This window comes from Sciurus carolinensis, chromosome 10 (assembly GCF_902686445.1).
Source record: "Sciurus carolinensis chromosome 10, mSciCar1.2, whole genome shotgun sequence".
NCBI lineage: Eukaryota > Metazoa > Chordata > Mammalia > Rodentia > Sciuridae > Sciurus > Sciurus carolinensis.
Genome location: NC_062222.1, coordinates 81,687,876 through 81,702,410, shown reverse-complemented (window position 1 = coordinate 81,702,410; position 14,535 = coordinate 81,687,876). Strand labels below are relative to the sequence as shown.

Here is a 14,535-nt window from a genome sequence, read left to right as displayed (position 1 = left end):
TAAGTGTGATAAGCCATATGGCACAATAGTGAGTGCCAAGACTACCTGCACCTGAACAGTTACCACTTAGGGTTTTGGTGAGATGCAGGGATCCTGTCCTAGTCTTTCTAAGGTTCTGTTGAACTCTGTTTCTATAACTTGAGCAAGAATTAGATTTCATCTGCAAATCTAAAAATCATCACTAAGCCTTGTACTTGTATACCCTTTACTTGTATACCCTTCCTTTTTTTTTTTTTTTAACCTAAAAGCCAACCTGGAGAGTTTCCTTTGTTAAAAAGCAAATTCGGTAGACTTTACTGAATGGTATCCCACAAACCATCCTCTTGTTTTCACTTAAATAATCCCCATGACTTCTCTTTCCTAAGGTCTGGATTTCTACTGTAAATCACTAATGAAGGACTTAAAGTATTTTTGCATCTTCAAAAACCTCATCCTAGTGATTGCAAATGTTTCTGAAACGAAGTTCGTCATGGAGAATTTTGGCCAGTTATTATTTTTTAAGGAAGAATTAGTTTACATGCAAATGATGTGTTTTCTCTCCTTCAATGTTGACTCCAGTCCATCAGTAGTGGCTGCCTCCAGCATTGTGCTCAAGTAATTCTAAGGTTGAGCTTGGCTCATAGAGGAAGAGCTTACTGATCAGTTAGTCATGTCCTCAGTGGGTAACAGTCTGGCAGCATTCACCCAAAGAATGGGACTTAGTTTAAAAGTTCCATCTGATAGTTTCAGGAGGCTTAGAGGAAGAATTCAGGGAAATGACTCTAAGGATGAATAACAGAATAGACACTGAGCATTAGGACTGTTTAGAAGATCCAAAAAAGAATGGTGGAAACTGGCTAAACATAATCTTCTCCTTGCCAACCTTGGCTTTCTGCAACACAGGGCCACCCGAATCCTCAACCATATGCCAATCTAAATAACAAACTTGGGGATTGTTTTTCAGGCAAATATGCTTCTTTCTTCCATGGTAAACATTCAGTAAGTTAGGTCCCATTTCCTTGGGTTTGCTCCCAATACATGTGAGACTTGAAACTCCTCTTTTTCCAGGGTCTTGAAAATGTGCCCAGCATTGACACTTGGGCCCTGACTATTTATTTGAGGTAGGAAATACATGTTTACTGTCTCCCTTGACACTTTAGAACTTTGTACGTGTCAACAAGAATTTCTAGGAAATGAGATATTGCAGGCAGTATTTACCAATCCTGTTTATTATTTTATTACAAGGCCTGCATTTCATAATCTTGGAAAAACCCAGATTGACCTGACTTGTTTTTAATATCCAGTAGTCACTAATGAATGCAATCCATCAATAATATTTCTTCATTGTCATGGATTTCCTCAAATTTTTTAGGGTCATAGTGAACTTAGAAAAAATATTTGCCAGAAGTTAATTGTTAATAGTAAATCCTCAAAAAGAATATAAATAAATTCTTCATTTCTCTCAAATGACAGAACACCTTCCATAAAGATTCATCTGGAATAATGAAGACTATTATACCCATATGTTTTCTTGTTTTCTTTAGCTACATTAGGTGTCAAATTCTTCAGACAAGTTTACTACATACAGGTAGGAAATCCTACTGACAACCTACACACCACAGGTATAAGGATAAGGCAAGTAGGCATAATGACTATGAAAGTGCATAGGGAAAGACTTATCTTTCTCATCAGTCATACTGTCAGTAGAGTCACTGAAAATTGCCAGACATTAATGCATGAGGTGAATACAAAGAGATTAATACACTGAGGCAAAACATATAGGAACGTCTCACTTTAGCCTTACTTCCATTCTAGGTAAGAGATGCAAACCAATATTGGAAATTGGACACATGAGTTTAGACAGAGCAACAGTGTGAATAGTAATAGCAATAACATTATAAAGTTTCATTATTTAGTACCTGTTTTGTGCTAGCCCTATGCTTAGTACTTCATACTTTTATTTAATCTTGACCACCCCATGTGATAGGTATATTTACAGAGAGAGAAACAAACTTAGAGAACTTGAGATAATTTCTATAAAGAGAAGCAGAACTCAGAATAGCTCTCTCTAAAGCCTCTCTTATTTTAATATAGCAACTAATAATGGTTTATTTATTTAATAGATGGCTGCCAAGTCTTTTAGAAACTCTTAGTAAAAGAAGGAAGACACTGTTTACAGTAGAGAAGATGTACATGTGGGAAGTGGGTAATGTAAATGGAGGTGGTGGGCAAATCTGAGGTGTGAGATACCTTCTTTCTCAAATTAAGTCTGGCAAGGTGTTAATGTTTATAATCTTGTTCACAATGCTAACATTTAATTGTGGGTGTGTTAAAAACATCTAATTAAAGAGGTTAATAACCAAATCATCAAGTTTAATTAACTCAGAAGTGTCAGCATAACTCTGTGAAGCTTATTAGTAGACAAGTGATAGAGTTCAGCTACACAATATGTTTGAATATAAATAAATCATTCACAGAAAACAGTTTAAAGACAAGTGAAGACATATTCTGGCATTCATTCTTAGTCATTATGGTGATGAAGAATAGATCTAGAAATTTGTTATTGTACAAATAACAGATTGCAGAATTTAAAGGGGGATTTCAATCTGGAAATTTTTGTATTCTGTAAATGTCTTAGTCCATCTGGAATGCCATAACAAAATACCATAAATTGAGAAGATTATAAACATTAGAAATTTATTTCTTACAGTCCTGGAGTCTGGGAAGTCCAATATCAAGATGCTGGCAGATTCAGAAACTGGTAAGTGCGCCTTTATTTGGTATCTTGTGTGAACCCAATAATGCCTTCTTGCTATATTCTCACGTACTGGGGAGAAAGAATGAGTTCCTTTGGGCTTTGTTTATAAGGGCACTAGTTTTACTTATAAGGGCTCCCCCTCGTGACCTATTAGAAGTCCCTACCTTCTAATACCATTCCTCTGAGGGTTAAGACATCAATAAATGAATGTGGGGGGTTGCAAGCATCCAGATTATATCAGCAAATAAAATTTCATTTTTCAGCCACACAGCATGTTAATATCCAGAATTATATGGAAGAGAATTTAAGAGACCTGTGAGTTTTATCATCAATATTCTTTGGTTTGTAATTTGAAAATTCATTTTTGTGAGTGGGGGTGGGGTGTGGTACAGTAGTGATATAACTAAGAACAATAGAGGAAAAGGGTTTGATTCTATCTTTAACACTTGACAACATGTTTTAGTACCAGCATTATGACTGCTCAGTTTCTTCAGAAAGCAACTTATGAAGAAATACAAACTGTGGTTAAACAGTTACTAGATTTTGCGGAAAAGTGCAAGAATTTTGAATCACACGTGTCAGCTGCAGAATGTGCTCACCAGTTGGTAGGTGAATCATCTACTGCTTTTTTTTCTTCCTCTTTTTAAAACTAGATTGTTAACAAGAGGTGTTGTTATGAAGAGAGGGCTGTTGTAATTAGTTAGGGGGTTGTAAGGCAAAAATATGTAGAGTCACAGCTCAGACATAATCTCTGGAGGTTTACAAACCTACAATTTATCAGTTTATCCTGGGACACCGGATTATGAAAACCAAGTCCTCAAAAGAAGGATTTATAACCTGAGCACAATGTGATAACTTGTTGGCTGCTCTGCCTGAGTCTCTAGAACACAACTGTCTGACATCCTCATATAAAGAATTCTGGGAAATCGAAATATTAGTTGTAAAAATTATCTGAGAGAACATGAAAAAGAAGAAAGAAGTAAATACTATAGACTGTTTTCCAAGTTAGTAAAGAATTATTATTGTCTCTTTATAAGTTATGTCTCTCTTTTGTGATAGTAAATTCCATCAAAATCGGGATTCCCTCAAGATATTCTTAATAAACACCTACATGGTATTACAACACACATTTTTTCCTGCAACATACATTTTGATCTATTATTTTCATGCTAAATAATTTGAAATGCAAACAAATCATTTTTCTTCTTTATCTTCTTGAGGCTAAAACCTATTTATATCTTTTACTAGATTCTGAATAGAAAAATGATTAGTCTCATTAGAAATACATTTGAAATGAAATTCTTCTATCAATGTCAGTCTCATTTTATAGTGATTTCTACTTGTTTCCATTTCAAAAAATGACATTTTTCTGCTGTTATCCCTTACATCTGAAAACAAATGTCACTTAGAGTTTACTGAATCCCACACATTCACTGCCACTTAAAAGTATTTTAAAACTAACTGAATTATTGTATTTCCATATGAATGTTTGAAACAATTTAAAACACAGGGCTTCAAAGTTCAATTCCTAAAATAAGTTCCCACGGAAACAAAACTAAATAGTCTTAGAAGTAAGGAAAGCTATATGTTGGTGAATAGTTCTCATCAAATATACCTTGCCCTTTAAATTTCATCTTGTTAGGATCCACCTTTTAAGTTTTCCATCCCCTGTAGTTACTGATTCTGCATGTACAGAGTGCTCTAGAAATAAGTATGTCAAATTAAAGCAACTTGATGTGAGGAACTCTCCACAGGGCTTGTCTTCCCAAATATTTAGAGATACAAAACTAGAAATCTTTCTAAGGGTGTTATAAAGTCATTTGAAAAACCATTTGAAAAATGCAAGAGTAAGAGTAAGGCTTATGAATGGAAGTATAGTACCAAAGTCACATTCTACTTTGAAGAGTGATGAGTGTGTGTGTGTGTGTGTGTGTGTGTGTGTGTGTGTGTGTGTGTATACACACATATATATATGCCTTGCCTGAACATTCTGGCTTATATTTATTTATTTTAGTAACTCAATTGTTTGAAAATGAAATAATTGCATAGGAAAAGGGAGTAGGAAAATTCTGTTTGGTTACTGTCCAACATGTGGGAATTTAGGTTAAAGTTTTTTTAAACTAAAACATTTCTGTTCTAAAGAGCTATGCCTTTGGACTAGCTTAATGTTATTCACTCAGTTTCCTCTTCTATATAATACTTTCTTGACTTTCCTGCAGTTAGGAGTGTCAATCACATAATACTCTCCCTCTAAGTCATGGTTCTTCCTCTAGATGATCAACTTCCTAGAGCATATTTGTAACAACCAAGGAATGCTTGCCAAACACCTGTTCACTGACTGTTGTAATACAAATATCACAGCAAGGCTCAAGTGCTTCTTAGCCTATAAAAAGGGTGATGGAGATTACAGGGATGAATTCCAAAGTCCAAGGCCTGAGAAGATCTGTGAAATGGACAAAGAGAATCAATTGTCCACGAAGGAGAGGTAAACGATCTTTATTTGCCATTATCTTTAAAGAAGAGTATTTTCCAATTTTGAAGACAGTTTTTTAAAATTTAAGTTGCTCTGAGGACACAATTTGTTTTTTTTTTTTTTTTTCTTTTGCAGGGGGGATACCTGGGATTGAACTCAGGGGCACTCAACCACCAAGCCACATCCCCAGCCCTTTTTTGTACTTTTTAATTTTTTTTTTTATTATAGACAGGGTCTCACTGAGTTGCTTTAGTGCCTCCTGAGCTGCTCTGGGACTACCACACCTGTGTGCCACCACACCTGGCACAATGTTTGATTACACTGAATTAAAGTAAAAATCAGAAACTATATATATGTATTCTACCCTGAATGACAATTACCGTTATATTATCAACACACATGAACATATCTCTGCTGTGAAATAAATGAAAAATGAATAGGACCTGTAAAAGGCTCATCTCCTTGAGGGTTAGATTAGGTAGACCACTAGCAAATAATATTGAAAGGTTCAATCAAAGAGGCAGCCAAGTGGGCAAATCATAATAAACAGAGTGGTGGAAACAGAGACCAGGTAATAGGGACCAGCACTGGGGAGAGAGGTGGATGAATAGCAGGGAGGGTATCTGGCCAGCATGGAGAGAAAGTCTGTCCTTGACAGCCTAGAAATAAGCAGTAATTGTAGATTAAACTGAGATGAGTTTTCAACTTAAAAATCCTGGCTCTATAATTCCCATGTGGAGTGGATAGCCCTCCAGCAAATAAATGTGTTGCTGAGTTCATAATTTGGAATCCTACTTGGCACAGCATTGTCTCTGATGAGTCTGATGAGGGTACTAGTAAGTGATTGGGGTTTACAGTCAGGAAAGGACAGGGAAATATGAAACTCTGACTCTCAAAGAATGCAGTTCTGGACATTTTCATCAAGTCAGGCTCAGACATGAGGAATAAGACAGATACCTAATTGCTAGATATAGAGTGCAGAAGCAGTGATTTGATTTTAGATTTTAGATTTCAATCTAAACCAGGAACGAATGAGGAGACAGGCAACTGGATGCTGGGTGGCTTAAACTCTGCTCCCAGTTCTTACTGAAACTTTGGGAAAAAATTAAGCTGTCCCAGATACTTAGTGAGAAAGGTCTAGGCGACCAAGGAGTCAGGCAAGTTCCAGCATGCCTCACGTTAAGGGACACCAACTGTGAACCCAAATATGAGCTTGGCTACTCATTTATTAAAGTATTGCATATGTTATCATTAATCACAGTTTCACATGCAACAACTGGCAATCCCATAGCTTCCTTCCTGGCACCAGACTGGGAAATAGCCAGTACACTGGTGTATCTAAAGGGTGTTGCAGTAAAGAACTTGGTCCCCCTGGTTGCCATACTCCCGCACACAGCTACATCCCTAGTTCAGCTGTCTCTGTTTGAAGTCCTCTTTATAGAGGTCCCTCTGCATAGGCATTCCCAATGTTCCTCTGCTAAAATCTTTTTACTAGGGGATGAAAGGAGAAACTCAAAGAGACATTTCTCCACTCTGACTTTTCCACTCCAGCATTTCCCTCTTCCTCTTTCTCTTGCTCCTGGGTGTCTTTTTGGGAATCTCCCTCAGAAATGAGCTGACTCCACATCTTTGCTGATCTACCTGATCCTTGACTGACCCTGGTCTGTGGGAAAAAATTGGACAGAGGAAAGTTGGCACTTTCTTCAATTTAGGTTTTGTTTTATATCACGCTAGAAAATGATTAAAGGTGTAAATATTACTTCAATTATGACTTCTAGCCATATGTGCTTGTCTACTTTGACACCTGACAGTTGTTTTTTTCAGCTCACCTCAAATTCTGACAGTTCTCCTCCAATAGGTAACTGAGGAATCTATGATGTTTCCACCTTAGAGCTATACTACTGGGAACATGTACTTTCAACAGAAAGATAGGAATTTCACAAAGAAATGAATGGTTAAGTCAAGTAATGGTAGATAGCATGTCTATTCATATTTTGTCAGTCAGAATTCAGTTTCCTGTCAACTTAACTGTAAGGAAGACTGGAAAGGTAGTCTTCCTGTGCACACAAGAAGAAAAAATGGATTCCTGTGAGCATCCAACCACTTTCTATCTGTGATGTTGACTTTTGTTGAGTATATTTGCTTGTGTGTACAGGTAGGTTTTGAACAGGCCTTGAAGACTAGTGTGAGGAAATGATTATTGGGAATTAAATAACAAATGAACATATCGAATGACACATCTTGAAGGGCAATGGTGTTAACTTTCTTGGTCTAGAAAGAACTTCTGAAAGATCTTGAGAGACTTCTCTGTATCTGTCAATTCTTCTAAATTTATTTCTTCTCCAGCACCTGTATAATCCTGTATTTACAATTCAGTTTAGACTGTTGACCTTTCTACCTTCCACTCTATACAAAAGCGGAAGGTTATATTACTGATTTTTCTTTTCCCACAGACCTTGGTCATTTCATGGACACTCAAGGAATGTCTGAACAACCTCACAGTGATCTGTCTATAGTGAAAATATGATGCATTTAAGCAAAGTGCTGCTTCATCTCAAATACTATGCATTTCTAGAAGTTTCAGGTCAATGAACTAGAATGAATCCTGTTTTTAAAAAATCCTGTCAACATTTATTCTTGAATTCCAGATTATAAAATTTTGTCTTTGTTGAATTACAGGTACAGTTTTGAAATTTCTAGAAGGCATCCATTCTTATATGGACCCACTATCCTGACCATGTCTGCTTGCTACAAAACAGCTATTCAGTCATGTTGTCAAGAGGAAGATAAAATGGAATGCCTGCAGATAAAGGTATAATAGGCACAGGCCAACTATTATTTAGGGACTTGCTATGGCAAGTTTGACTCTGGGCCAGCAGTATACCCATCCCCTGGCAGCTCGTTAGAGAGGCAGAATCTGAAACTCTTCTCTACAAAACAGAATCATTTTAACAAGATACTCAGGTGATTCATGTAATTAGTAAGATCACTAAGATTTGAGAAATATAATCTAACATAGGTGTTACTTCCTAATAAATATTTAATAATCCAGTCACTGTTCCTGCAGAATAAAACAACCCCAATTTACTAATTTAATAACTGTCACTTTATTATCTCTCATAATTTGGTGGGGGTAAGGAATTCAGGAAGTAGCTCATCTGGGAGTTTGGGCTCATGATCACTCATGTGGTTTCATTGGAAGACATCTGGGACTCTGTAAGCTGAAGCACTGAGCATTGGTTTAGCATCTCTTTTTTTCTCATAAAATATCAAATGTTTCTCAATGCAGCCTCTCTGCCACCGGTAGTTTGGGCTTCCTCACAGCAGGAGAACCTGAGGGCAGTGGGATTGCTGACACGTAGCTCAAGGCTTCAAGGTGTTGTCTGGTGGATAAAGTCTACGATAATATAATGTTGGTCCTTTATATCTAGTGTCAGAAGTCACCTTTGCCACACTCTACTAGTGGAAACACTATGAAACCTCACCCATTTGGAGGGCATGGTGCACCTACTTTTCCTCTTGATGGGAGGATTGTTGAGGTCTCATTGTAAGAACCCGGGGTATGAGATGTTGTAGCCACCTTTGGAAAATATATCTGACAAGCAATATTACTCATGTGGACTTTTCTCCTTCATTGAGCAGATGCAAATCAGTGAGTAGTTCCATTATAAAGGTAGTTTTGCATTTTCACTAAAAATTCTAAGTATTAACATGAAGTGATCATCTTTATTTTACTGGAGGGGTACCAGGCAGATTTTCCAAAAGTCATGATGAAAATGAATATTAGTTTTGCAATCATTTTGATGAATTCCTCAAGACGAAATTCAGTGCCACTCTTTCCTTGCTGTCTTCTTTGATCTTCTCAATGAGAAATTATCTCCTTTCCTCTAAACCTCATAGAATTTTAGAATAGGACAATTTTATTTCTCCTAAGGAGCTTTTCTTTGTTTATCAGAAATTAAATTAAACAATGTTTTTGGCATAGGCTACTTACTCAATTATTGCAGCTGTTTTCCTTGAAGCTATTTATATATACCTCCTACCTCCCTTCCTACCTCTTGGTAAACTCCAGTTTCTTAGGAAGTCTGTTCTGAATTCCTAAGCAAGATAGTCATTTTTATTTCTTTTGGTTTCTATTAATTAAAAATCAAAAGCCAGTTATCATGCACAGACTTATATCTCAATACCCAGCATTTCTGAAGGATGGTTTTCCTTTCTCCAGGAGGTGAATTTTGTAGGTAACCTGCATTTATTCATGCATTAATTACATAATTTTTTAACCTTAGATTTTTTTTCCAGGGGAAATTTGTCCTAACTGTATAACAAGGCCCTGGGTATTAAACACAAGCAGATGCTGTAAGTTAGCTAAGAAACCTTTCCCCCTCTTCCTCATTTGGTGATATTTACAGTGTTGCAACTTACTAGGATTTCTGTCCCTAGTGATTCTTGCTCCTTCCTTAGGGAAAGTATGCTGATTTTAAGTCCTTTGGGTATAAACCAAGGAGTGGGATAACTGGGTCAAAAGGTGTGTCCATTTCAAGTTTTCTGAGGGGAGGGGGCACATGAAAAATGGTGGAATGTAACAGACATCATTACCTATCTGTGTACATGTATGATTACACAAATGGTATGAATGTACATTGTGCTCAACCATAGAAACGAAAAGTTGTACCCATTTGTATGCAAAAAATCAAAATGCAGTCTGTAAAAATAAAAATAATATAATTAAAAAATATATAAGCATTTGACTAGGCATAGTGCCTACACCTGTAATCCAAATTTATGGGGAGGCTCAGGCAGGAGGATTGCAAGTTCAAGGACCATCTGGACAACTTAATGAGACCCTGTTTCAAAACTTAAAAAAGGGACTGGGGATGTGACTGAGTGGGGATAGAGTGCTTCTGTGTTCAATACCCAGGACTGCAAAAAATAAAAACAAAAGAACATTTGGAGAAAAAGTTAATTAATAGATATTGCAAACTGGACATATTTTAGTTAAGCAGTGTAAGACTTGTCCAAGATGACAAGGTTAATAACTTTGATAAAAGAAAAATAACAACTGTAAGACATTATTGAAATTTATTCTAGTGACTCTCCCAGCTCTTGTTTGTTCACTTTCTTATTCTCATTTATATTCCAAATGTTTGAGGTTCTGGGACAAATTATCTCTGGGGAAGCAAAATTCAATTTCACAAGAAAACCATGTTAATGCTTTTACATTTTGGCCTCTTATAGGTATTCAGTGGAAGACTTTCTGATTTCAAGAAGATACATAATATTTATTTTTGTTTCCTTGGTTTTCACTAATGCTGAGATTAACTTTTTCTGTTACCACTATATTTGTTTGATGAGTTGTTTTTCTATTTTATAGCTAGAACCCATCCGAAAATATATTAGAGAAATATCTTTGAGACACCATCATTTATGTGAAATTGGCATTAAATTCAACCACAAAGTAGCGAAAGCAGTGTAAGTTATCTATGTGGATTTGTGGACTTTGTTGCTCTTGGGTCAGCTCTTTTGACTAAACTTGTTTGAAAAATCATTTACCCCTCATTTAACAATGTCGATAGAAACCTGGCATCTTTCTCTAAACATGTGCTACTTGCCTGTTCAAATAGAGCACACGGGCTGTGGATGAAATTGCATAATACCAAAATGCCCCCATCATTTCCTGCTTCAGGTTATCCCGTCTGCCTAAATCCCTTCCTTTCTTCTTTAGTGCACCAAAGATTTCCGACATTCAGATAAAGGCACTTACTGAAAATTTCAGCCTGGTAAAGGCTAGAGGACAAAAGATATTCATTTCTCTTGGAAGACAGGAAAGATTTTGGCTCCAACACCACATACAATAGAAAAAGTGAAGAGTGCTTTTGAGGGTGTTGATGGAGGAGAATTCGATGCTGCTCAGCTGCCTCCTTGCTGGTCTAGATGGTATTTCTGTCCAAGTTGACCTCTGAAGACATGACCTTCTTCCCCAATTTAGGGCAACAATGTCCTTCCTGGGAGCTCAGTTCTTCCACAGCAGGACCAGAGAAATTTCAGGGAAGTTGCTCCTTGTCCACAGAAATAAGGGTCCCCAGGCCTCACAATCTCTGTCTTGATGATGAAAAGGTTTAAGTTTGAAGCTAGGTCAGAGACATTTCCAAGTCTAGCCAACCTTGCTTTTCATTGCCTAGCTAAGCAACTTACACTCTTTCAGAGACCGCTAAAATGATGAAAAATGCCATATTTTACATGATTTTTTATTGCCTGTTTCTGTGACTTGATCTCTGGTTACTCTCACTGAAGAAACAGAATGCATTTGTGATGTTCTCTCTTCACGTTTGCAAATACATTTCTGTTCTTTTGGTAACTTGATGAACTAGAATTAACTTTAGAAATAATAAAGTTTAAAATACTGTTTAAAATGTGTTTATTTTTCTTTTCAGGGAATTGGTTCTGCTCACTAAAAAACAACCTAAAGCTAATTTTTCTGAAATTGCCAAATTGACCACCGATGTTAAAAATCTGCATAAGACCTGCTGTGAAGGAAACACAGTAGCATGTGCTCTTGGTAGGGTAAGAAACTTCTTCTGAAAACTCACTTTAGCCTTTAAAAACCTTACAATTCTTAAGTAATGGTACAGTGGTAAATAATTGACCTAGAAAAATTAAGATGATTTCTCAATGTTATCAGCAGAATAGTATCTTTTTCCTCTCTGTTCCCAGCTCAAGCAATAATTTTTCCTCTCTTCCTTCTTTACTTTCTTACTTCCTTTATTTTTATTTATTTAATTTGCTTGTTTGTTTATTTATTTCCGTGGTATTGGGGAAACCCAGGTTCTTTCACACATGCTAGGCAAGGGCTCTACCACTTAAGTAACCCTCAGTCCCTATTCCTTTCTTTTTCTTTCTTTCTTTCTTTTTTTTTTTTAGTTTTTTTTTTAATTGGTTCTTTTTAGTTATACATGACAGTAGAATCCGTTTTGACATAATAAAAAAAGTATGGAATATATCATGTTCTAGTCCAGATCCCAGTACCCCTTCCTTTCTCCACGACCTCATCCCTTCCCTATATTGATCATTATGCCATTTGCTTATAGTTATTTTTAAAAATTACTTTCTCATGGATGTACTTGATGGTAAGATTCACTGTGGTATATTCATGTATGTACATAGGAAAGTTATGTCAGATTCATTCCACTGTCTTTCCTATTCCCATCCTCTCTCCCTTCCCTTCAATCTGCTTTGTCTACTCCACTGAACTTCTATTCTCTGACACCCCTTCCACCTATTATGGGTTATCTTCCACATACCAGTGCAAACATTTGATCTTTGGTCTTTTGGGATTGACTTACTTCACTTAGCAAAAGATTCATCCATTTACTGGCAAATGTCATAAAGTCATTTCTTCTTATGGCTAAGTTACTATACTTCATTGTGTAATACTCCATTTTACTGAAGGGCACCTAGGTTGACTCCATCACTTGGCTGTTGTGAACTGTGCTGCTGTAAACATTGTACAAGAAGGTTTTTATTTATTTATTATTTTTGGTAGGGTTCATTACATCCTACCATTTTATTTCATGGCATCACATCAACTCACAAAGCAGTATGTCTATAATGAACACTAATTTTCAAAATCAAGTGACTAATTAATATAGTTTAATATTCTTTATATCAAATACTCAGCACAATTCAATTAGGTTCTCTCTTTTCCTGACTTCATAGCACTATAGGAACAACATTCTAAGATTGTATAATTATGGCTTATTTTTATCTGATAAACCATTTTATAGCGTTTACTTTGTGTTAGGCTTTGTTCTTTGATCTTAAGAAATACCAATTCATTTAATTCCCATAGCCATATCAAGTATTATTTTTATCCCCATTTTATAGATAAGAAAATTGAGGTACAAAGAGATGAAGCAACTTGCTAAAGTTACAGAACCAGGAAACAGCAAAGTGAAGATAGCTGCCTTTATGGCTTTAGCTGTCAATCAATGCAATAATTATTTTTCCACAATAGATGGTAGGAAGTATTTTTCATCTTGAAATGTTTATATTCTTACAGTTTCATTCATCAATTTTTTTCCGCCTTTTTTACTACCCTTTAAAAATTGTATTCTGGACAGATGTGTTAGCGACTTTATTTAATTTTCTGTGTACTGGGGATCGAACCCAAGGGGTGCTAACCACTGAGCAACATCCCCAGCCTTTTATTTTTTATTCTTTGACAGGGTCTTGCTAAGTTGCTGAGGCTGGCCTTGAACTTGTGATACTCCTGTCTCACCCTCCCTGGTTGCTGGAATTCTAGGTGTGAGCCACAGTGTCAGCTGGTCTTCTTTCTTACCTATAGATGTACTGCTAGACATGGTTAGTTGTTCAGCAAAGGATTCAGGCTCCTTTTCCCAGTCAGAGTGGTTGCTGGGCCATGAACTATATTTCCTGCCTGTCTCAAAATTAGTTTTGTTCAGAGGTGGTCTATGCCTTTTCTAGGTGTGACCCATAGAAACTTCCTGGGTTACATCCTACAATATTCTCCAATACCTGGTGGATTTTAATGCTGAAGGCTACATTGGAAGGCACCAGTTGGAGATGGCAAAACCTCTGTCAGTCAAATTCCTGGAACTACTGCCTAGAGGGCACGCACCTTTCCTCCATCCTAGGTCTTTTGGAGAGAGATGACCTTGTGTTTGTTGAGTCCCTGAGGGTATGGTGTTTACCTAACTGAGGTGCACTCTCCCTGAGGCACACCTGACCCCTTAATTTAGTTTCAACTAAAGTTAATCCTCTCAGATCTGTACCTTTCTTCTATTCTTCTTTCCTGAGCCCTTCATTTATACCCCCAACTGCTTGGAGGAAATTTCCTTGTAGATGACTCATAGATGCCTTACATCATCTTAAACTCTATATACCCAACAGCAAATTCTTTGGATTCTTTTTTTTCTTAACATTATTTTAGTTGTAGATAGACACACTACCTTTATTTTTTAAAAAAACTTTTTAACGTGGTGCTGAGGATCAAACCCAGTGCCTCACATGTGCGAGGCAAGTGCTCCACTACTGAGTCACAACCCCAGCCCTCTGCCTTCCCCTAACCACACTCCTCAAACCAGATCTTTTCCCTGAATTTCAATTTCTGCAAATTATACTGTCATCGACCTTATCCCATATTATATTCTAGATTATTTTCCCTCATTCCCCTTTGCTTTCAGCTTAATTATTGTTTATTAAAATATTTTAAATTCTACCTTTCAGTAGCTCTTAAGTCTGTCCTATCACTGATTTGGTTCAGATGTCGTCATTCCTTGACTAAATTTTCTCAATAACTTCCAAACAT

General features: G+C 36.6%; 1 protein-coding gene across 2 annotated transcripts in view; it reads left to right on the top strand.

Annotated features, from left to right (window-relative positions):
- The first annotated feature begins 1,463 nt into the window (after positions 1 to 1,463).
- The window catches only part of LOC124994096 (alpha-fetoprotein-like), a 42,383-nt gene continuing 29,311 nt past the window's right edge, over positions 1,464 to 14,535 (top strand). For both annotated transcript variants that reach the window (XM_047565796.1, XM_047565795.1), the window contains exons 1-8: positions 1,464 to 1,567; positions 2,690 to 2,740; positions 3,001 to 3,052; positions 3,201 to 3,342; positions 5,011 to 5,222; positions 7,890 to 8,022; positions 10,582 to 10,679; positions 11,642 to 11,771. In XM_047565796.1, coding sequence (XP_047421752.1) covers positions 1,483 to 1,567; positions 2,690 to 2,740; positions 3,001 to 3,052; positions 3,201 to 3,342; positions 5,011 to 5,222; positions 7,890 to 8,022; positions 10,582 to 10,679; positions 11,642 to 11,771 — 903 coding nt within the window. In that variant the 5' untranslated portion in view covers positions 1,464 to 1,482. The remainder of the gene's footprint in view (positions 1,568 to 2,689; positions 2,741 to 3,000; positions 3,053 to 3,200; positions 3,343 to 5,010; positions 5,223 to 7,889; positions 8,023 to 10,581; positions 10,680 to 11,641; positions 11,772 to 14,535) is intronic.